This window comes from Suncus etruscus, chromosome 17 (assembly GCF_024139225.1).
Source record: "Suncus etruscus isolate mSunEtr1 chromosome 17, mSunEtr1.pri.cur, whole genome shotgun sequence".
Lineage (NCBI taxonomy): Eukaryota > Metazoa > Chordata > Mammalia > Eulipotyphla > Soricidae > Suncus > Suncus etruscus.
Window position 1 is genome coordinate 65,428,817 of NC_064864.1, and position 22,289 is coordinate 65,451,105.

General features: G+C 52.5%; 1 protein-coding gene across 1 annotated transcript in view; it reads left to right on the top strand.

The window, feature by feature from the left end:
- The window catches only part of GRK5 (G protein-coupled receptor kinase 5), a 133,582-nt gene that overhangs the window by 91,174 nt on the left and 20,119 nt on the right, over positions 1-22,289 (top strand). The window contains exons 3-4 of the mRNA XM_049764467.1: positions 11,750-11,862; positions 16,492-16,569. Of these exons, the coding sequence (XP_049620424.1) occupies positions 11,750-11,862; positions 16,492-16,569 (191 nt within the window). The remainder of the gene's footprint in view (positions 1-11,749; positions 11,863-16,491; positions 16,570-22,289) is intronic.

Here is a 22,289-nt window from a genome sequence, read left to right on the forward strand (position 1 = left end):
TGTTATGGAAGGGGTTTCATGCATATCACTTTCCCTCTCATCTGCACCAGGGTCTTGTTGGGGGAATCATTTTCAACCGAACTTCTTTCTGCGCCACTTTCCAGCTGACAGACCTGACTTTTGCCCAAGGACCCTGCAGCTCGCCCCTCCCCAGGCCTCCCATTTCACTGCTTTCTTCTGCACCTCTGCTTAGTGCCCACATGGGCTGAGTAGACAGATTCTGCAACCACCTCCTGGCAAAAAGCACAGTGAAGAGGCTGGCAAGCTGCTTCCAGGGGTGCTGGAAATCTAATTGCTATTAATATGCTAATCACAGCGGCTTCGGGGTTATCTTTTAAGTGGGTCCTGCAGCGCTTCTCCTTGGCAACACTGTGAGACTTTCTGATCCTGAAATAGAAAATCCATATTAGTTTTTAATGAAAACGCCAAATCCAGGCTTTCCTGGAAAAGGCTCAGGCAGATCAGAGAGTGTTGTGTTCCCTCCCCACCCCAATCTCTGCCATGAAGGCCTGGAGGGCTGCAGAGAGTGAGAGGAGTTGGCCAGGAAAGCTGCTGCTCCTCAGAAATGTGGGCATCCAGCCTACACAACAGGCCAGCTACCTGCCACTGTCTGAACATTATTATACAGACATTAATTATTATTATATGCATATTACTATTACCTCATAAATAATACTGTCTGAACATTATTCATAATGCACCCCAGCATTATCATTATTGTTTTTGGGGTGACAGACTCTTTGGCCACATGGAATGCTGGGAATTAAACCCCTGTTTGCCTCTCTGCTGTAGTATTGGCTCCCACGGTGCAGCTGTAGATGTGGTTGGTGACATAGGTGCCCTTGGAAAACGTTTTCTCCTCACATCACTTTTGTCCTGGAAGTACCCGGGCTGTGAGGAAAACAGAAGGGCCAAGGGCAATACAAATATTTGTTTGGTAATCTGGGATGAGGGCCTTGTTTGCTTTGAGGGTGGATCCCAGAAGGCAGGAAATGGGGTCAGCCACACCCCTTTGCTGTTTGAGGATCTGTGCCCTGGGCAAGCCCTCTTTGAGCAGGAAGAGAGAGCAGACTGGACCAGTGGGTCACTGTGGGCTCATATCCCTCTCTAGAGTCCTTCGATGCTCTGTTTGCATGTACAGACTCGGCCAGAACGGAGAAACTCAGCCGTACCGTGCTCAGAGTCGGCCATACTCAGGTCAGCTGTACCCACTATTACGATTTAGGGTGTGTTTCCTTGCACACCAGGGTCTGGTTCCCTCTCCACCTGTCACCGGTCACCACCCTGCCCAGTTCCTATGCGATCTCTGCTGGAAAACTTGCCTCTTTCCAAGAGAGATACTGCCACCCCGTTCAGCCCCCCTCCCCCCGAACCCTGGTGAGCGGGTGTTTCGGCCACCCCAGTACTTGAGACCCACATTTAGATTCAGGCTCCAGTTTTTCCCCTGTATGGCTGGGCAGGGCCCGGGATTGTGCCTTGTCCTTGAGGGACAGCATGAAGTGAGAGTCAGAGAGCAGAGGTACCAGAAGCTAGCCACATGCATGCATTTGCTCTGCTGTTGGACCCAAGCAGGGCAGTCCCAAATGAGCAGACACCCACACATACTTCCCAGTTATGGCCTCTGTGACCCCCCCCCCCCAACTGCCTAATTGTCATCATGACTGGAACTGAGTCCTGTTCAGCCAACCCAACTCTTCCTTCATCCTTTTGCTCCCCTTCACTGAGTCAAATCTACTATGTGCCCGCCTGCTTCCTGGGCACTGGAAAACCATTCGAAGCAGAAAAAAGTAGGTATGCCATCTCCAAGCTGAGACCCATCAACCTCCCACTCCCCAAGCAGATGGCAGAGGTCATCACGGGATAAAGGTCATATGCATGAAGTGTCCAAAGTGGTGGAGAGGCATTGGAAGCTGGGTTCGAAGCTGGGGTGCTGCGTACTCAGGGAAGCTGGGAAGGGAAAGGCAGCCTCTACCCTTGGCAAGTGCAGGTGCCAGCTGCAGGCTGTCCGAGTCTCTGCTCTGTGACCATCAGCGCAGGAACATTGAGAGAAGGAAGTTGATATTTGAAAAAAAAAAAAAAAAAAAGAGGCATTTGCAGGCAGTCCTGTGAAACCTGTCTGTAGCTATAGCCTGAGCTCAGAGATGATCCAGGTCTCTCTCAAGGTCCCACATGGCCCCCAGTCCTGGGCCAGCCCTGAGGCCCTGGAGCCTGATGTGGCCAGACAAGTGTAGTTTTACTCAACCCCTGTATCCTGGGAAAACAAATGTGGTTCCCAGCGTGCTGCATCCAGTTCCTGGAACAGAGTGTTTATTTTTTGGGTCATACGCAGCAAAAACAGTTCTGTTGATCTCAGAAGCTTCCAACATCCAAACTGACTCTTACTGAAACTCCCTTGCAGGGGATTCTACTTGCACCAGAAGGAAAAACGCTCTGCATTGTCTTGTCATCATCTTTAGATGGGAACCTGAGTTGGGGCTGGAGCAATAGCACAATGGGAGGGGAGGGTGTTTGCCTTGCACATAGCTGACCTGGCTTCCATCTCTGGCAGAAGTAAGTCCCAAGTGCAGAGCCAGGAGTCAGCCCTGAGCACTGCCAGGTATACCCCTCTCATCCCCCCCAAAAAATGAAGTGCACACGTGTCCTTGGCGAACCAGGGCCTTCACTCCTCCCGGGAAGCATCCTCTGTGCAAGGGTTATGGGAGGACACTGGGATGTCGGGCCAAAGGAGGTCAAGTGGGGACGTGATGTTTGAAGCGACACCTTTCCCACAGGAGAAGCTGAGGCTCTCCTGATTGAGCATCAGAGCTGGAGTCCAGCACCCCCTTATTGGCTGTGTCTGTGCTTGCTCTGAGTAGACAGTGAGGACGGGAGGTGTAGGGGATTTGGCAAGAGGGGCCAGGGTTAGATGCTCCTTGGAATCAACTGGAACTTACTGAGGGTTTATCATGGGCCAGGCTGCACAGTGTGTACCTGAGAAGTCTTAATGGTGTTTGGGGTGGGAGGGCACCTAGCAGTACTCAAGGCTTACTCCTGGCTCAGTGCTCAGGAATAAGTCCTGGTAGTGCTTGGGGGACTACCAGGGTTGGTCGCATGTAAAGGCAAGCCCTGTGCTGTTTTCCCAGTCCCTCTCTGGGTGGCCTTTTCGAGGCAGTGTGAGCTGAGGGTCCTCCTGCCCGTAGCCTGGACACAGCCTCAGGCATGGTGCCAGCCTCTCGCCATGCAGGTGCTCAGGAGGAGAAGCCACTAAGCATCAGAGATTCCAATTTCAGTCATCTGCACGCTGTCCTTGGCACAGAGTTATGAAAAACAAACAACTGCCACGGCAGGTCACTGTCTCAGCTCAGCTAGAACCGGGAGTTGCCCTCAGTGGCATTCTTGAGTGCCTTGTCTTTTCTTCAACCCACCCTCCGTGAATTGTCACAAGACCCCTGAGGGGACCCGAGAGAATCAGAGCAGTGCAAAGGTGCAGCCCAGAGCAACCTGAGCCCAGTCCTGGATTTGCAGGTGTGGAAGCAGGAGGGAGGGTAGGAAGAGACGACAGTGGCGCTGTCTTTACCCCAGCATCTGCAGCGGGGATGATGGGGTATGACGAAGATGGTGGGGTGTAGCAGGAAGGGGGCGTCTCCCCAACTGTGGTTTCTTCTTTACTGGGAGTTTGTGAACGTGCCAGGAACCCCTTTGCTTTCTGCCTTAAGGTGATGACAAGCTGAGACTTGGCTCCATGCAGAGACAGGCCCTTGATCTGAAGGAGACACCAGGCAAGACACCACTTCCTGGGGTCCCCTGCCAGCTTCAGGAGCCAGTTTGCCAGCCTCTGTGCTGGATAGCACTCTGGGTGGTGTGTTGGATCCCTTTCACCTTGATCCAGGAGGTGAACATGAGCTGGTCCCTGCTTCCTCGACCTCAGTTTCCCCCTTGGGCAGGTTTCCCTGGTTGTCCTTCTGACTAGAACTTGCCCCTCCCAAAGGCCCACCCTTTCTACAGCCCCATGCGACTTATGTGCAGAGCTATGTTGGGGGTCAGGGCAGGGCCTGTTCCCGTGTACAAACCCCTCCATTCTGGGATTAGCACACAGTGTTGTATGGGACAGCCGGCCATGGTATCGGGCAGCTGTGGGCACTGTGTCCAGGCCTGTCTGGGTGCCCTGGGCCGCTCATCTCAGCATGTGCAAAGAGGAAGGAAGACACTAAGCTTCCGGACACAGGGACAGACATGGGACAGACAATGGACAATGCTCTCCACCTTCCAAGACCAATGACTTGGCTTTGTTGGTTTTTCTTTGTTTGTTTGGATTGGGGGCCACACCCAGCAGTGCTCAGGGTTACTCCTGGCTCTGCACCCAGGAATCACTCCCGATAGGCTCAGGGGACCCTATGGGATGCAAGGGACTGAACCTGAGCTGCTGCATGCAAGGCAAGCACCTTACCCACAGTGCTATTGCTCTGGGCCCATTGGCTTGGATTGTTTGTTTGTATTTTGTTATTGGGCCACACCCAGCAACACCCGGAAGTTACTCCTGGCTCTGCAATTAGGAATCACTCCTGGGACTGGGATTCAGGGATTGAATTCTGATTGATCACGTGTAAGACAAATGCCCTATCTACTATGCTGTCACTCTAGACCATGGCTTTATTTTTCAAGTAGGGTGGGAAGGAGCATGGGGCTTAGGTCCATCCGGTGATGCTCAGGGACTCTACTTGACAGTGCTCAGGGGATCATACATGATGCTAGACATGGAACCAGGCTTGGTCTCATGCAGAGCATGTATGTGGCCTACTTAACCTTGCCCTATCTCCAGCCCTGCATGTGGCTTGTGTCTACTAAAGGTTGGCCTCCTTCTGGGACCCGTGGCATCCCCATTTATCGGGCAACAGCAGAGTCTCTGAGCTAGTGATGGGATCTTTCATGTAGGCCCTAACCACGGTGCTCTCCCCACCGTGACATAGTGTCTGAGTGGATCTGCTCTCCCCACACTTCTCCGCCCACTCGTGTGGCCCCTCGGCCAGCTGACATGGCACTTCCAAGCCTGGGGAGTAACTAAGGCACTGCTGGCTCTGGGGGTCCTGTGACTGCCCACAGTTACCGGCATCCTGTCCAACTCAGCGTCTGTTCCTTTCCTAGACACCCGGGGGGGGCTCACAGGATTCAGTGAGTTGAAGCCAGAGATTTGAACCCTCAACTAAGAGGTAATCCGGGGGCCTAGGTGGTGACTCAATGGTTAGCCCTTGCTTTACATGCATGAGGCCCTGAGTTTGATCTCCCAACACTGAAAACCTGGTAGTAGCAGCTTCCCTGGACCCCCATAGCACATTTCCCAACCCTTTCCTCTCGAATATTTCCCTCTCCATGTGTGACACCGCCCTTCCTCCCCTCTCCTCCCACTCCAGCGCCACAGGCCAAGTCAGTAGTTTTTATATATGGCTGTCTAGGCACCACTGACCTTTGTGGGACCCCCATATAATAGGTTCAACTCTGCGGTAATAAGTGCTAGACACCAAGGAAAAATGAACACCAAGGTGAAGGGCACTGGGACTCCAGGAGCAGGGGCCAAGGGGGACCTGGGCGGGGCGTGTTGGGGCATCCTGTGGTCTGTCATTTTCAGTCCCGTAAAAGCAGCTTTCTTGAAGCAATAGGACCCACTTAGCTGTTGCTAACCAAACACCAAATGTTTCACTTGGCCCAGGCGACTCCTCCCTAGGAAAGGCTCTTATCTCCATGCTATCTTCCTTCTCCCACCACAGGGTTTTTTCCTCCCAGCTAACGTCCAGATTGTTGATTCCAGCTAGGGCAAGGAAAAATTAAAAAAAATTTTAAGAGAAAGCTGTTTCCAAATCCCTTTTCTGTTTACTGTTTTAGACCCGGAGGAGGGCAGTCTGAGGGAGGAGGGTGGTGTGACATGCTTGTGGCCTGTACCTGCTCCAGCTCCTGGAATTTGTTTTCAGAAATGTCTTTTGCAACCTTGCAGGTACCCCCTCCATTTTTACCCACACACAAAAACAAAACCAAAAACAACAACAAAAGTAAAAACAGCAGCAGGGAGGGTAGTGGTCTACCCAGGTTTAATCCTCAGTATCTCATCAAGTTCCCTCTCCCAAGCCTGCCAGGAGTAATTTGTAAGCATCGAGCCAAGAGTAACCCCTGAGCACCGCCGGGTGTGGCCCTAAAACCAAAATAAATATATAAATGAAAGAAAAGAAAAAGTACTGGCATTTGAAGCCAGAGTGATAGCACAGCAGTAGGGCGTTTGCCTTGCATGAAGCCGACCTGGGACGAACCTGGGTTCTATCTCCTGCATCCCATATGGTTCCCGAGCCTGCCAGAAGCGATCCTTCCTTCCTTCCTTCCTTCCTTCCTTCCTTCCTTCCTTCCTTCCTTCCTTCCTTCCTTCCTTCCTTCCTTCCTTCCTTCCTTCCTTCCTTCCTTCCTTCCTTCCTTCCTTCTGGTGTGAAATGGAGAAGTAACTTTATGAGCTAAGGTTGACCCTCAGTACCACCTGGTTCTCCAAGTGTCTCCAGGAGTGACAGCCCCTAAGGAAAGAGCCCCTGAACACTGCAGTGTGGCAGAAATAAACAAAACAAAGGGAGGAAGAAAAGGTGGAATAAACGGAGGAAGGAAGGAAAGTAGAAAGGAAGACAGTGGGAAGGTAGAATGGAAGGGAGAAAGGAAGAAAAGAGCGAGGGAAAAAAAGAGAGAAGGGAAGGGAGGAAGAAAGTGAGAATGGGAGAGGAGGGGAAAAAGGATGGGAAGGAGGAAGGGAGAAAGGATGGCTCTTCCTTTCTCTTCCTTCTTTGTTTTTTTGTTTGTTTTTGTTTTTGTTTTTGTTTTGGGAGGGTCACACCCAGCAGCGCTCAGGGGTTTCTCCTGGCTCTATGCTCAGAAATCGCTCCTGGCAGGCTTAGAGATGGGATGCTGGGATTCGAACCACTGTTCTTCTGCATAAAAGGCAAACACCTGCCTCCATGTTGTCTCTTCGGCTCCTCTTCCTTCCTTCCTTCCTTCCTTCCTTCCTTCCTTCCTTCCTTCCTTCCTTCCTTCCTTCCTTCCTTCCTTCCTTCCTTCCTTCCTTCCTTCCTTCCTCTCTTTCTGTCTCTTTCTTTTCTTTCTTCAATTTTGGGCCACACCCGGTGACCCTCAGGGTTACTCCTGGCTATGCGCTCAGAAATTGCTCCTGGCTTTCGGGACCATATGGGATGCCGGGGGCTAGCGTGACAAGACAGATGCCTTACTGCTTGCGCCACCGCTCCGGCCCCTCTTTTTTTCTTCTTTTTACTTTTGTTTAGTTTTTGGGTCAGATTTGATGGAGCTCAGGGATTACTCCTGGCTCTGTTCTCAGAAATTGCTCCTGGCAGGCTTAGAGGGACCATATGGGATGCCAGGATTTGAACCACCGTCTGTCCTGGATCAGCTACTTGCAAGGTAAACACCCTACCCCTATGCTATCTCTCCGGCCCCCAGGAGCAATTTCTGAGCCCAGAGCCAGGAGTAACCCCTGAGTGTGCCGAGTGTGGCCCAACCCCCCCCCCCCAAATCCTGGCATTTTAGTTAGACCTTGATAAAGAAAATGAAAACCAATAATTCAAGCCCCACTTCTGAGTTATGGGTGGTCTCAGGAATCCCTAGAACCATGGTTTCATTTGTAGAGGACCGCACTGTTCATTTCCATTTCCTTAGGTAGCTGCATTTCTTTTTGCGTTTCTTTTTTTCTTATATCTGAAATGGAGCCATGACTGGGTTGGCACAAGTTCAAGGAGAGAGCCTGGGGCCACAGAGCAAACAGGCCTCAGTGGGTTTCACTCCCCATGAGTCTAGTTCCCCAGGCGCTGACTGGGTGGGCATCAGCCTGACTTGGCATCTCAGAAATGGGTCCAAGCAACTGGAACCCTGGGGTTGGCTACCTGTATACCCAAGAGCATGTCCTGGCATGTTCATGTCCTGGCAGACCAAGCTATGATGCCCTATATTTCTCTTCGTTGATGCCATCATACCTGTTTCTGAGTTCTTGGGGTCTGTCTGCTTGGGGTAAACTGTAAGATTCTCTCAGACAGAAGCTGGATGTGGAGGCTGGAGTGATAACACAGTGGGTAGGGTGTTTGCTTTGCATGCGACCAACCGGGTTAAATCCCTGACATCCCATATGGCCCCTGAGCCTACCAGGAGTGATTCCTGAGCAGAGAGCAAGGAGTAACTCCTGAGCATTGCCAGGTGTCAAGGAAGGAAGGAAGGAAGGAGGGAGGGAGAGAGGGAGGGAGGGAGAAGGAAGGAAGGAGGGGAAGAGGGAGGGAGGGAGGTAAGGAAGGAAGGAAGGCGTCAGTCTTGATCCCAGGGTCTCTTGGGGAAATGCCTCAGTTGTAATGGAGGATGCAACCCACACGCCTCTTTCTAGGGTGAGCCTCCTGGTTCTTCCTGGAAGTGAAGGCCCTCACTGACTGTCCTGCTATACGCTAAGGCAGAACAAGTGCTCATCTGACAGCTGATTCAGGGCCCACTTATGCCCTCTGATTCCCCTGAGGGGGTGGGGCCTTGGCAGAGGGATGGAGGCACCGTGGCATGTTAGAGCCTCTGGAGAGACACGCACAGCAGATAACGCTCCTTGAGGTTCTGAGCCAGGTGAGGGCAGAGGTGCGGACACTTCTCTGAGGTGGGAAACTGCTGGCTTGACCCAGCACGGGGCTGGAGCGCCTTCTGGGTTCTCCTGTCAGAGTACCCTCTCTCCCAACGCATTCACAGGAATTCAGGGACCAGATATTTTATCCACAGGGATCCTTGACTGAGCTGAAAGGGCAGTTGCTCAGGAGAACCTGCTGGCCTGGTGACAACCAAGCCCAGTTCTGGATGGTATCACATCATCTCTGCCTCCCTGACTCAGGAAGGTTGGCGTTGACCTCGCCCTCTCTGCCCTTTAGGACAGGTATGTGGGAGTGCATGTGCGTCACCTCAGATCACCTGTGCAAGGCCAGGCTTGTATCATGGAATCTTCTAAATCCTTCAAACACCATCCTCGGAGCAGATTTTAGTTGGAACTTTCCTGGACCATCATACACTCATTCTTGGTCTTGTCAGTTCCTCTGTGACTGACCTTGGACTTGTCAGGGTGTGAGCGAGAAATTGTGGAAAATTCTCTTCTTGAGAATCCTCTCTAGAATATTTCTTTTATTTTTGGGGGCGGGGAGGGATTCACACCCGGCGGATCTCAGAAGTCACACCTGGCTCTGTGTTCAGAAGTTGCTCCTGGCATGCCTGGGGGACCGTATGGGATGCCAGCATTCCAACCAGGGTCTGTCCTATGATAGCCGTGTAAAAGGCAAACACCTTACCAATGTGCTATTGCTCTGGCCACTAGAATATTCTTCATGGATGAAGCAGACCCCCAACCTGAGAGCTTGAAGCACTGTGCGTTGAGTAGAAGAAGTGGGAATGTGGTCCAGGGGGTCTGAGGCCTCTCATGTCTTTTCTTCCAGTCGCTTGATTTGGAGGAAAAGACCAGCAGGCACAGAGAGCACAGCAAAAAGTTCATGTTTTAGAAGAGAGCGTGTGTGGGCGTGTGTGGTGTATATAGCAGGTAGTGTGTGCTGAGTCTTGTGTGTAGTGTGTGTGGAGTATATTCATTGTGTGAACTTCATGCATTGTGTATTCTGTGAAGTGTGAATCTGCAGAGTGTATATGTAGTGTGTGCTATGCAAAGTATAGTGTGTGATATGTGCTGTGTGTAGTATGTCTATGGGCGGTGTTTATTTAGTGTTTTGTGTGTGGTGTCTATGTATGTGTTTTATGTGTTGTGTGTAACTTGGTTTTGGGATATAGAATATTGTGTATGGTGTGGCTGTGATGTGTGCATGTTTTAGCATGTTGTGAGCATATGTGTGAAAGTGTGTGGCATGCCTGTATGAGCATGTATGTGTGTGCTCAGAGTCCTTGGGCCCCTGAGAAGTGGAGGATGGGGTCAAGAGAACCACCCATACCCTTGTCCTTCCTGGCTGTCCTCAGAGGGCTGTGGGGGGACCCTCCCAAGCCCCATATGCTGCACTTCCACAGAGTGTTGACTTCTGAGGAACCCACCAGAAAGGGTCCCTAAGGCCTTCATCTGCAGCTTCACTAACTTTCCAGAAGCCTCCGCACTTAATGTTGATGCCTTAAGAGAATGGATTTGTGTCTCTCCTGTCACAGAGGTCCTCACTCAATTCATGTTCTTCCTCCCATGACCTCATCTTATATTTTTTTGGTTTTGTTTGTTTGTTTGTTTTGGGTCACATCTGGCAGCACTCAGGGGCTACTCCTGGCTCTATGCTCAGAAATCGTCCCTGGCAGGCTCAGGGGACCACATGGGATGCTGGGATTCGAACCACTGTCTTTCTGCATGCAAGGCAAACACCCTACCTCCCTGCTATCTCTCCGGCCCCATGACCTCATCTTCTATGTCTTTCTCTGTGGTTTTTGTTGTTGTTTCTTTGTTTTGCTTTTGGGGCATACCTAGTGGTGCTCAGTGGTTACTTCTGGCTCTGTGCTCACTCCTGGCAGGCTCACGGGACAATATGGGATGCTGGGGATTGAATCCTGATCGGCCGTGTGCCAGGCAAGCAACCTCCCTGCTGTAATCCAGGCCCTCACCCTCCATATCTAAAGGGTCTGCAAATATTGTGTTTGATTTTCCTTGGGACACCCTGAGGTGCAGAGACCAGAGTTCCGGGCTCCTGCATGCATCCTCCCTTACTCAGCCCTCTGAGCTGCTCCTGGCCTAAACTGACTCCTGGTCAGTGATGCTGGTCTCTCCTTTCCTGGGTGGGCTGTGAGCTGGGAATGCTGTGTGAGGCGCTGACAAGACTGTTCCGAAATCACATTCTGGTTGCTGTTTCCACACTGACAGCCAGCACCATATGGAGCGAGCAAATCCTGTTGGATGGACCCATACAGATCCACAATATGGCCCATGAAATCTCGTAATTGATCCTGGAAGTGACAGGCCCTGGGCTCTGATCACGGCCTGTGCGGGGCTTCTCTGCCCAGATGGAATGAAGCTGGAGTTCGGCAGGAGGCCCCTTCTGTGCCTTCTGTTTGTGGGGGCAGAGGCTGGGACAGGAGCAGAAGACGGGTTCTCCCTCTGTCCTGGGATCTGTAGACCCATCCCTGACCCTGCTGTTGACAGGGACCTGCATTCACCCTGTGACCTTTCGCACTGTCAGTTGAATCCCTCTGCTCTAACACAAAGAATCTAGCTCTGTAAGAGCTCGACCCACCTCCCGCTCTCCCCACCTTGTGCAGGCGGGTTAAGTGTCTGTTAGCTCTTGGTGAACCATCTGCTTCGGACAGTGTAGACAGCCCCTTTTCCAGGGCAAATCAAGTCTAGACACCGGTGCTAGGCTCACTGGAGAGTCCAAGAAGGAACCAGGAATCAGGGCTCATTTGTGCCAGTGAATAGTTCCAAATTTGACCTCTGGGGGGAAAAAATCCTTTCAGGGGAGACTCCTTTAGGGAATGCTGAGCTCCAGTTCAGGTCTCATGCAAGTAAGGTTCTCTGTGGAGTGTGTCAGGGTTTCCCTTTACCTCCGTTCTCAGAGCCCCACAAAGCAAGGTGAGGCACCCTGGAACCATGGCAGCTCCACAGAGAAGTCAGGGAGGGGGTGGGGGAGTGAAGCTGCCCTTGGCTTCCTCCCACTGACCTTGACCTCAGAGATGGGCAGTGTCTAGCCATGTCCATCCAGGGCACTGGCTTTAGGCATGGGCCTGGGTTTCAGCCCATCTTTGTTGTCCCCAGACAGGGATTACTGCAGCCTGTGTGACAAGCAGCCCATCGGGAGGCTGCTCTTCCGGCAGTTCTGCGAAACCAGACGAGGGCTGGAGCGATACATTCAGTTTCTGGACTCGGTGGTAAGTGCTTGCTGGGGGTAGGCATTCCCAGGGGTCCCTGTGGTCCGGGATGGCACCTTATCCAGAAGAGAAGCTGCCGTCAAGTGAGAGAGTGTCGTGGGTCAGGTACGTGGGCCTTGCACGAGGTCAACTGAGGTTCAATCCCTGCCACCTCATATGGTCCCCAAGCAAGTAGGAGTGATCTTTGAGCACAGAGTCAGGGGGATGCCTTGAGTATCGCTGGGTGTGGCCCCAACAAACAGATGAACAAACAGAAGAGAAACTAGACCAGAGGCACATGAAGTAGGAGGTAGAGATGAGCTTGAAGCTGCAGGAGGATCTTCCCAGCAACCTGCAGAGCTGGCTGAGTGGGTCTAAGGCAATGGTCCTCAAACTATGGCCCGCAGGCCACATATTGCATTTATTCCCATTTTGTTTCTTCACTTCTAAATAAGATATATGCAGTGTGCATAGAAATTTGTTCATAATTTTTGTTTTGACTATAATCTGGCCCTCCAACAGTCTGAAGGCCCCCTGTTTAAAAAGTTTGAGGACCCCTGGAAGGCCTCCCCAAGTGGCCCTGGGCTGACACTGCAGAGTGTGATCCTGCCATTTCCAGATGTGTCTGTGCATTTGTTTGTATGTATGAACAAGGGTGTACTCGTGTTTGTGTGTAATAGCACATGTACACACATATATGTTTGTTGTATTGCATGTATGTGCATGTGCATTAGTGTGTATACACATGTGAGTCTGTGTGCATATGCTTGTTTGCATTTTTCTGGGTCTTTTCTTGTCAGTCCTGTCAGGTGTGTATATGGGGCCAGAGGTGCCCCCCCCTGCCAGGAGTGACCCCCGAGCAAACAGAGTTTTGCATGCAGTAGTCCCATACTTATCTCCCCAGTACTGCCAAATGTGACCCTGGGGCACCAATCCAAGAGTAGCCCATGAGCACTGCTGTAGAGGACCCAAAGCATACTCCAATCTTATGTGAGGATGCTGGAGCGATGCTTTGTATGCTCTCCACCCCAGGTTTCATTTCTGACACTGTATCGGCCCTCAAGCACATCCAGGTGTGGCCTTGGTGGTCTCTGGTGCTGCTAGGCCTTAGTACTGAATCATGAATCCACACAGCCAGACCAAGTCTTAACACAGATAGTTCCCAGGCTCCTTGAGCACTTCAACATCAATAATAATAATAATAATTTTTTGTTTTTTTGTTTTTAGTTTTTTAGTTTTTTTGGGTCACACCTGGAAGTGCTCAGGGGTTACTCCTGGCTCTATGCTCAGAAATCGCTCCTGGCAGGCTCAGGGGACCATATGGGATGCTGAAATTCGAACCACTGTTCTTCTGCATGCAAGGCAAACGCCCTACCTCCATGCTATCTCTCCAGCCCCTAATAATAACAATTTTTACAAGCTCGGGTCACAGCCATCGCTCTGCACCAAGTCCCATACTGGGTTCCACCTTCATTCCAAGCCCTGCAGCCCAGGGAGGCATGAGGCAGGCTGCAGCCCTCACAGTCAGCACATCCAGACACTGCGGCCAAAGAGGGAGGGGCTAGTGTTTCTCCTGGACAATCTTTTCCAGTGGTGTTGTCAACCAGGCACATCACTGTCCCCACGGTTATGGGGCCTGGGAAAGCTGAAGACTCCGGATGTTCCAGAAACCTGGATGGGGAGGCCTCATTAACCATCAACCCAGCCTCCAGGGACCTGGAAGTGACCTTGAGGTGTGTGGAGGCTACACAGACCTACGGCCATAATTGGACCTCAGGCCTCACTGGCCTGTTGTTATTTATCTCTTGGGGGAATGGAAAGGGACCCCCAGACAGGATGTGTTTTCACAGGCACCTTCTGAACTAGAGGGAGCTTGAGCACAGCCTGAGAAGAAGCAGTGTTGGGTGAGGGGCCACAATGGCCCTGTTGAGGACCATTCTTTGTACCTGGAGCTCAGCCTGTCCAGTTGCCTCCCTGCAAAGGCCTCACTCGTGCATTGGGCATCCATCAAGGCAGAGTGGCAGCTCCATGACCTAAAACTGGGATAGCTGCTGGTGACTTGTGGGGGCCCCTTGGCTTGTGTGCAGGGCCAGAGGGCACTCTAGAGAGCATGTGAAAGTGAACTTCAGGTTTGAGGGTACCAGGCCAGCCCCCATCCCACTCCAATTTGGAAGACAGAGAGAGCCTTCAAGGTTGTTCCTCATGGCCACTGTCCTGATGTGAATCCCAGGTCCAGTCTGGTTTCTCCTTTACTGCTGGTGTCTGTTGCCACTGCTGCAGCATGGTCCCAGGTGGCCCCCCTGTTCCTGAGGCTCAGCTCCACCAGGCTGGACCCTTGGCCTCATTCCAGGGATCACAGCTTTGGGAGGGTCTTTGCGGAAACGGGCTGTCACTTGGGGTGACTTAATCAGGGCAGGAGGCCCAGCTGGCCGCCGTCCGCGCTTGGCTGCCTCCCCACACCAATGCTCTTCAGGTTGCGGTGACCTGACGTGGACTCCCAAAGAAAGGCCTTTTGAGCTGGGCTGGGGCTGCCTGTCCCCGCGTGCTCCCAGCCGCCTCCCTGTGGCATGGCAGCCCCACCGGGGCAGCCAGCCTGAAAGTGATGTTATTTTTCTGAGCGTGGGTTTTAGTACCCAGAGCAATAATATTTTCGACCAGTTCCTGAGGCCCAGCAGCGAGTCCTGGTTAAACAGCTGCCGACACGGCTGCATCTGGGGACAGAGCAAATGCAGGCGCTATGGGTAGCTGAGGGATGACTGCTGGGGTTCACCCTATATCCAGGGGGCCTGGAGCAATTCCCATGGTGACCATATCAGGTTCCAAAGCAGCAGACCAGGGGTAATGCTCTGGACCCCAGGGAAACGGTCAGTTGTGTTTAGAACATTTACCCCAGTCGTGTTTCAGAACGTTCACCCCAGTTGTGTTCTAGAACATTCACCCCAGTTATATTTTAGTACAGCCCCTCCCTGCTCCTCCCCATTTCTTGCTTGTTCACAAGGACAGGAAATGGTTGTCTAACCTTTCACTCCTGTCATCTATAAGCTGAGAACAGCCAGACCATCCTGTGCTCATTGCTTGGTGTGCTTCCTCCACAGGGGAGGGCAGTATGTATACACACATGTGTGTCAGCTCAGGGGAACAGAGGAAAACATTTAATGAGATAAAATGCAGAAGAAAGAGCCAAGATCTCTCTTGAAATAATGTGGAGAAATCAAAGATTATGTCATCGGTGCCTGAGCCAGAGGAAAGTGCTTGTTGCAAGTAAATAGTCCCAGGTTCAAATCCCCGGTGTCACACATGCTCAGAGCAGCTTGGCAGTCCATGAACCACGGAATCCTGAGTGATTTTCCAGCTACTTCCAGTGATTTAATGCACCTAGGTGTGTGTGTGAGCAACATGGAAGGAAGCGTGTATTCCCCCAGCAGGCTACAAGACTTAGAAAACAAACCAGAGCTGCAAGCACTATGTCCAGGAGGTGGCAAGTCTCAAGAGCTGGTGCTTTGGCACTGCACAGCAAGCAGGGCCAGTGGGATGTGTGCAAGGCCCGCAACTAGAGGGATGCAAGACTCAGCCAAGTGTGGAGGTACCACCAGCTTTGAGCACTGCAGTTGGTCTGGGGACCAACATCTTACAACAAGGAAGGAAGGAGGAGGAGAAGGAGATCAGGAAGGAGAAGCGTCAGGGTCCAGCCCGACCCAGAGAGGAAATGGCCTCTGCAGGGAGGCTTTGATGCTGTGGCCCAGGGAAGCACCGAGGCCACTGTCCATTCCTGGTGTGGCTGAGCCCTTGGGGCCAGCCCTGCTCACAGAAGGGATGATTTCCACCCAGAAGCACCATGTCCCTGAGAGCCCCATGAGCCAAATGGTCATTGTGAAGCCATCACTTCCCTATTAGCCTGTCACTGAGGAGCAGTGGGGATGCCGGGACAGGGATCCACTTCCTTTGGATGAAAACTGCTCAGCTTCCTCTTCCCTGGGTTTTAACTGGACTTTGCTCCCTGCTGCAGAGGTTGGATTTTCTGGAAAAGGGGTATGGTGGGGGGAGCAGAGCTGTGCTCAGAACTTTCTGTGACTACACTCAGGGACCACTGCTAGTAGTGACAGGGATTAAATCTAGGTTGGCCACATGCAAGGCCAGTGCCCTCCCTGCTCTACTGTCTCTTCAGCCCAACAATTGTTTTCAGAGTCATTATTGGCTCTGTATCCTGTGTCCGGTATGTCCTCAGCTGTTTTCCCTCTGCATTTGTTTTTATCACAAACTACCAGGCAGCTTGTGAAACTGGAGGTGGGGGGTATCTAAGGTCTAAATCTAAATCTCTTATTTCCTGCTTCCTTCTGCTGGTCTCCTCTGGGTAGCTGTGGCTACCCAGAGGTCTGGCCTTCAGGACTGAGTAGGAGGGATCCTTATCATTTGACGTGGAGCCCTAGCATGCATGTTTGCATCCCATCTCCTTTGCAGATGCCAGGAGGCAGAACTGCATGTCAGGGACTGGTCCATTTTACCCCCACTATGGGCCTGTTTTCCTGCCTGATTGTAAAAGGGGAGCAGTTACCTGGATGCCCCAATTCTTCTCTACATGCCTCCAAGCTTCTGGACTCTGAGAAGCACCTGAGCACACGTCATTGTTCTTTCCTTTCATTCCTGTTCTAGGCAGAATATGAAGTTACGCCAGATGAGAAGCTGGGAGAGAAAGGGAAGGAGATTATGACCAAGTACCTCACCCCAAAGGTAAGAAAGAAGCCATTCTGGCAGAAGGGATAGGGGTCTTGAATGGGGGACTTGGGCACCGGATGTGGGACCAGAATTCTTAACCCTCGTGTAGGGTTCAGGCTGTTGGTCCAGGCTGGGAAGGAGAGGAAGTCAGCAACTTGGGGCTCACCCCCCTTTTCCCCTGGGGCCCTCAATCAGCTCTGGGCAGGCGAGGTGAAGCCAGGGTTGAGTCCTGCCCAAGGGAAAGGGCAGTTCAGAGAACTGGTATCAGGGGAGGCTCTTAGAAAGAAATGGAGGCCTTGAAGTCATGTTGGCACTTGCAGTGTTGGGCAGGGAGGGTAAAGCTATAACACAATGGGTAGGGCATTTGCTTTGTGTAGGTTAACCCAGGTTCGATATCAGGCATCCCATATGGTCCCCCAAGCCTACCAGGAGTAATTTTTGAGTGCAGAGCCAGGTGACTAGCACCAGGTGTGGCCCCCAAGTGTGTCCTTAACAGGCCTCAATTTCCCTTTCTTGTGATGCTCAGGGGCCTGAGTGATAGTGCAGTGGATCAGAGGCTACTCATGGCTCAGGACCTTGGGGGCCACAGGATACTAGGATGGCTCCAGCCTCTGGCACACACAGACTCAGCGTCACGAGGTATCATTGTCTGCACTCCATAATCTTAGCTCTCTCTCCCTTGTCTGAGATGGTCCATCTTTGTAAGTTTTCATGTTGGGGTTTAGAAGTCCCTTGAGGTCTGTAAGCCAAGCCTGAAGATTCTTAGCTCGGGCCACAGGGATCCTGGTGGTGCTTAGCCCACCAGCTATTGTCTTTGCATGCTCCACTCAAGGTCAGCCCTTCCTGGCAGAGCTTGTTTTCTTGTTCTCAGAGAACAGTGTCTTCTGCTTCTGCAGGGGCCAGTTGGTGGGTCTTTGGGGCTCCCCTAAGTCTCCCCCGCCTGCTGGGCATCCCTGACCCACCCTGTCACACTCACACTTCTCTCTGGCTTCCATCCCAGGAGCTCCTGTGAGCACTGAGCACTCTGCAGGGAGCTGGAGAGCCCGCAGGGTCATTGCTTCCTCTGAGTCCCTGCTTGCTATGGAGGCTGTTGGTGGGAGGCGGCCAGTGGGGGGCACGTCTCAGCAGGCCCGTCCTGCCCAGCCCCAGCCTCTGACGCACGAGGAGGCGACAGGCTGGTCTGATTGATCTCCTGGATCCAGCTCAGAGCAGCGGCAACGCCCAGCACAGTCAGGCGTCCTGAGCTCAAAGGAGCCTCACCCTGCCCGGGTGGGTCTCCCAAGGGCAGTTCCACCCCTGGCCAAGTGCCCGCAGTGGGCATGATGCCTCCTGCGCGTGCAGCCACAGTGAGATGAGAGCCAGAAAGTCGTGTTTACCCCATGGTTGCCAGGATCAGATCTGCACAGAACAGCAGCTGAGGGGTCTGGACCCACATTTGAGGGGATATGGGATCTGAATTTGAGGGGTCTGTAGCTTCTGGTAACATGAGGATGTGACTATAGGATCTCAGATGCTGCTGGCCCATGTCAGCTCCAAGTACACCCCACTTAGAGCCATTGCCTACTTTTAGTCCCCCTCAGATAATGGCCTTGGGAATGTATGGGCAGCCATGTGCAAGGCTACCCCCTCTTTTCTTCTTTTTGGTCTCAGGGGTTACCTGTGGCTCTACACTCAGGTATCACTCCTGGGGGTTCCCCGGGTGCCATATGGGGTGCTGGAGACCAAAACCAGATCAATTCTGGCTCAGGCCCCATCACTTTTTATGTTTTGCTGGTTTAGTCACAGCAGAGAATTGCTGGCTGGGGTTCAAGTCCAGGGTAATCCTCTTGGGCAGCAGCTGTTTTTTTTCAGGCCACATCCAGTGGTGCTCAGAACTTATTCCTGACTCTCCTCTCAGGAATTACTCCTGAAGACTCATGAGGTATGGGAGGCCTGGGATGGAACCTGGGTCGACTACATGCAAGGCAAGTGCCCCATTCGCTGTCCTGTTGCCCACCTTGGGTAGCATCTGACCCCTGATGGCCAATTGAAGGGTCTGGAGGTATTTTGGGTATTTCCTGAGCAGGGCTGGAGACCACCTGGGTCGCCCCCGATGGTGACCTGGATGCCACAGTCCAGTTCACTGCTGGGAACTGCTCTCAGCCTTGGCGCATTCCCACGGCACAGTCTGAGAGAGTCTAGTAGGGTGCCCAGGAAAGCTGCCACCCCAAGGGTACTGAGGCTGAGGACTGAACCCTAAGTATGGGGGGACCTGGGGAGGTGACACAGGAGTCCCTGGGACTTGGAGTGCCTTACACTGTCTCGTATAATGCTTTGGCCACATGAAGGGAACTTGGGATGATAACAACAAGCAGAAGCAGCCATGGGAATCTTGGGAAGAAGGTGTCCATGGCAAAATCCGGTCAGGGTGTGCCAGGACCAGCCGTGCCATCTCTGAACTGTCCCACTCTCCTCCCTGAACCTGCAAGGATAGCTTCTTTGTGTGTGGTGGGTCTACTAGGGAGTGTCTGTGGGTTAAAGAGGATGCACAGGCCAGGCAGGGTCACCCTAGGGGCCATGGGGCATCCAGGCTCCCTGGCATCTCTAATCCCATGAGACATCTCTACCTCTATAGCAGGATGCTGGGCTGCCCACAGGCTCTGAGGGGACATTCCTTGCTGGATCCTGTTCTGATCCTTCAGGGATGCTAGTGGCCTGTTGCAGTCAACAATGGCCCAGCGAGCCCTGGAAATCTCCTCTTGCTCAGGGGAAATTACCCTGAGTGGTTCTGCCAACAGCCATCTCTTCCAAATGCTCTTTGGCCCTGGGAACTGGAAACGCAGCCTCCTTTTATAGTCAAGTGCTCTGATGAAAGGAAATAATGATTTTGAGTTCCTCCTCTGAGCCTGTTGTGGAGTGTCCACCCCCTTCCTGCCCCACGGAGCCTGGGAGCCAGCTTGGTATTTCTTCTTCCTTATGAGCTCCCAGTAGAGCTTCAGTTTCCCCATCTGATTTATGGGGTCCTAAAAAAGCAGTGCTCAGGAGGTTGTGAGTCCGTTATCAGAGCCTCATCACGGGCCTTAAGCGGACGGTGCATATAATGTTCCCATTGAAATCTGCTTGTCTAGTTACACCCCTGGCTTCTTAGGCATGCCTGGAAAGCCAGTACTGAACATCGTTGATAAGACAGAACGATAAGAGTCAGACCAGAGCCTGGGTTCAGCCCTGGCACTGCAGGGTTCTCCCAAGCACTCTTGGGTGCAGTCCTGACCTGCTATACCACCACCAGGAAAAAAAAAAAAAACTGGAGAAACTGGCCTCACACTCCAACTTTGCCCCTTTTTGCCAACTGAAAGGACTGAACTAGGACTATAGAGGTGCATTTAGCAAGTGGAGACTTGACCCAGCCCTGTCTTCTTAGTTTCCCAGGCCAGAGGGGGACAGAGGGATGCCTGCTTCCACAAACGCTCTATGCTCTGTTGTGTTCTTCCCCAGTGGAAAATCCTAAGAGAATCACTGCCTGGTAGAAAGGACTAGAAATCAGGCTTAAGCCCAAATCTCCATTTCTGGGGCCTGAGGCTGCACCTGTGAGCTTCATGGGGGCATGGGGAGGGGGGAAGAAGGCTGCTTAATGGTTAGCTCAGCCACTACCTAGGGTCTCCAGGGCAGCCAGGACATGGATTTTGGGTGACTCGAGTGACTACCTCTTACTCTTCCGGTGAACAGCCCCCCACCCACCCAACCAACTCCATCTTTCTTCTCACTGGACTGGCTCACCCTGTCTGGTCCCAGCCCATTCTTCTTGTGCTCAGTGACTCAGTGGACCCCTCCAGAGCGGATCTGGTTGGGGGATTGGAGGGATTGAGGGCATTTGTCCCACTTCCCGCCACTTCCTACGGGCAGACTGGAGCACACCAGAAGGCTGAGAAGAAAAGTCTGAGAAGGAACTTTCTGAGATTTTTTTCTCAAGCGGCATGGGTGAGGAGCAGGGGCGGGGTCACCACCATGCATTTGGGGGAGCAGCCAGGCTCAGATTTCAATCAAATGGACTCGTGTTTGTCCTCACCCGATAGTGGGCTTTGTTGAGCAATCCCAGCTTGCCTGGAACTCTGTATTCTGGGGGCTGCTGACTGGCTCTCTGAGGATGGGAAATGGTTTGGGGCGGGGGCGGTCACCTGGGGGTCCAGGGCAGGAGTCAGCAGAAATCAAGTCAGTCTGAGCTAGAGTCTTCCTGCTCTTCCTGGTGCCTCCTCCCCAGGGTGGCCCAGAAACGCCTCCACCTTGTGCCTGACAGCACTGCCTGCCCTCGGTCTTCACCTCAGCCACTGCCTACTTTAGCCCTGTCAGGGACAGGCAGCTCAGGCACAGAGAAGTTATGCAACTTGCTCAGACTCACACAGGTTTGGACCAGGGCCACGGGAGCTGAGATATGAATCTGTGCTTTTCAGATAGCCTCTCATGGGACTTACTCCCGGCCTTTCTCATCTCTTTTGGGGGCTTCTGCATGACCCGGGATCCCTTGGCAAGGAGGTAGAGAAGGAAACAAAGCTGCCAAGGCTCATATCTGTTTCCAGACAGGAAGACCCGCCCTTCGGCTGCCCCTGCGACCTCCCATCCCCCATTGTGCTGTGGCCACTAGAAGAAACTCTGGAATTTGGGGAAAGGGCAAGGGATCCTGTCCTTGGGTTCTGTGCCTCCAGTTTTCCAAGGGTGGTCCCAGGGCATTGAAGGACCTCTCGGGTCACCTAGGCTTGGGCACTCAGTTTTAGCTACAAATTTCCAGAAGCCAGGCTTGAAGAGCTGTGGTAGTTGACTGGAATGGTGGTCCGAATTACCTTGACCAACCTCCCCATACCCAGTCCTGGCTCAAAGGCGCTCATTTTATCTACACGTTACCAGCTTTCAAACCCCCCAAGCTCCGCCCGGCTCCTCATTTCCTGCATGAAGTAACTGAGGCCCAAAAGAGGGGCTGGACCCCCAGGGCCACAGGGCTTGGAAAGGAGACTGGAACATTCCTGGCTAGGCTTTCTGCAGCCCCGACTCGCTAACAGCCCAGGGAGAATGACCCCACAAGGAATTTTTTGACTCTGTGTTCTTCTTCCCACCGTGGTTGGCCTGCAGCTGGGCTTGAATTCCTTGGAGGCCTCATTCTTGGGGCCAGTACGTGTCTCAGAGCCGCGCCTGTTTGCTGTGTCCACCGAGCAGGGCAAAGGCGACCTGGCCTGGAAATTATGCCATGAGGTGTCCAAGCTCATTAAAGCAGAGACGGTCTTGTGGATGTCTTTGTTCATGACAGAAATGGAGAAAGAGTATTAATTTAGCGCCTACTGCTTCCCTCTGCTTCAAACCTTTATCTCAGCCTCTTTGATCGGCAGTTTCTAGGCCTCAAGGTCTTAACTTGAGAAATGGGCTCAGAAACTGGCCTGCACATGTTCATTTGTTCACCATCACCAAGGGGTAGAGACACTCATGGGTCCTTCCACACAGGAATGAATCAAACATCATAAACACAGTGTGGCCCTAAGTGGGAATGAATGAAGTTTCCCCTTGGCATAATACGGACACACATGGACAGTGCTGGAAAGTCAACTTTAAGGCCACATCCTGTATGATTCCATCTGTACAAAACGTGTCAATGAAGAAATGACAAAGTAGATGAGAGTCTGATAGGGCTTGCAGCAGGACAGGAAAGGAGAGTTGTGGCTTTATAGGCACAGTTTCCCTTAGGTGTGATAAAAACTGGGTGGCAGTCATGG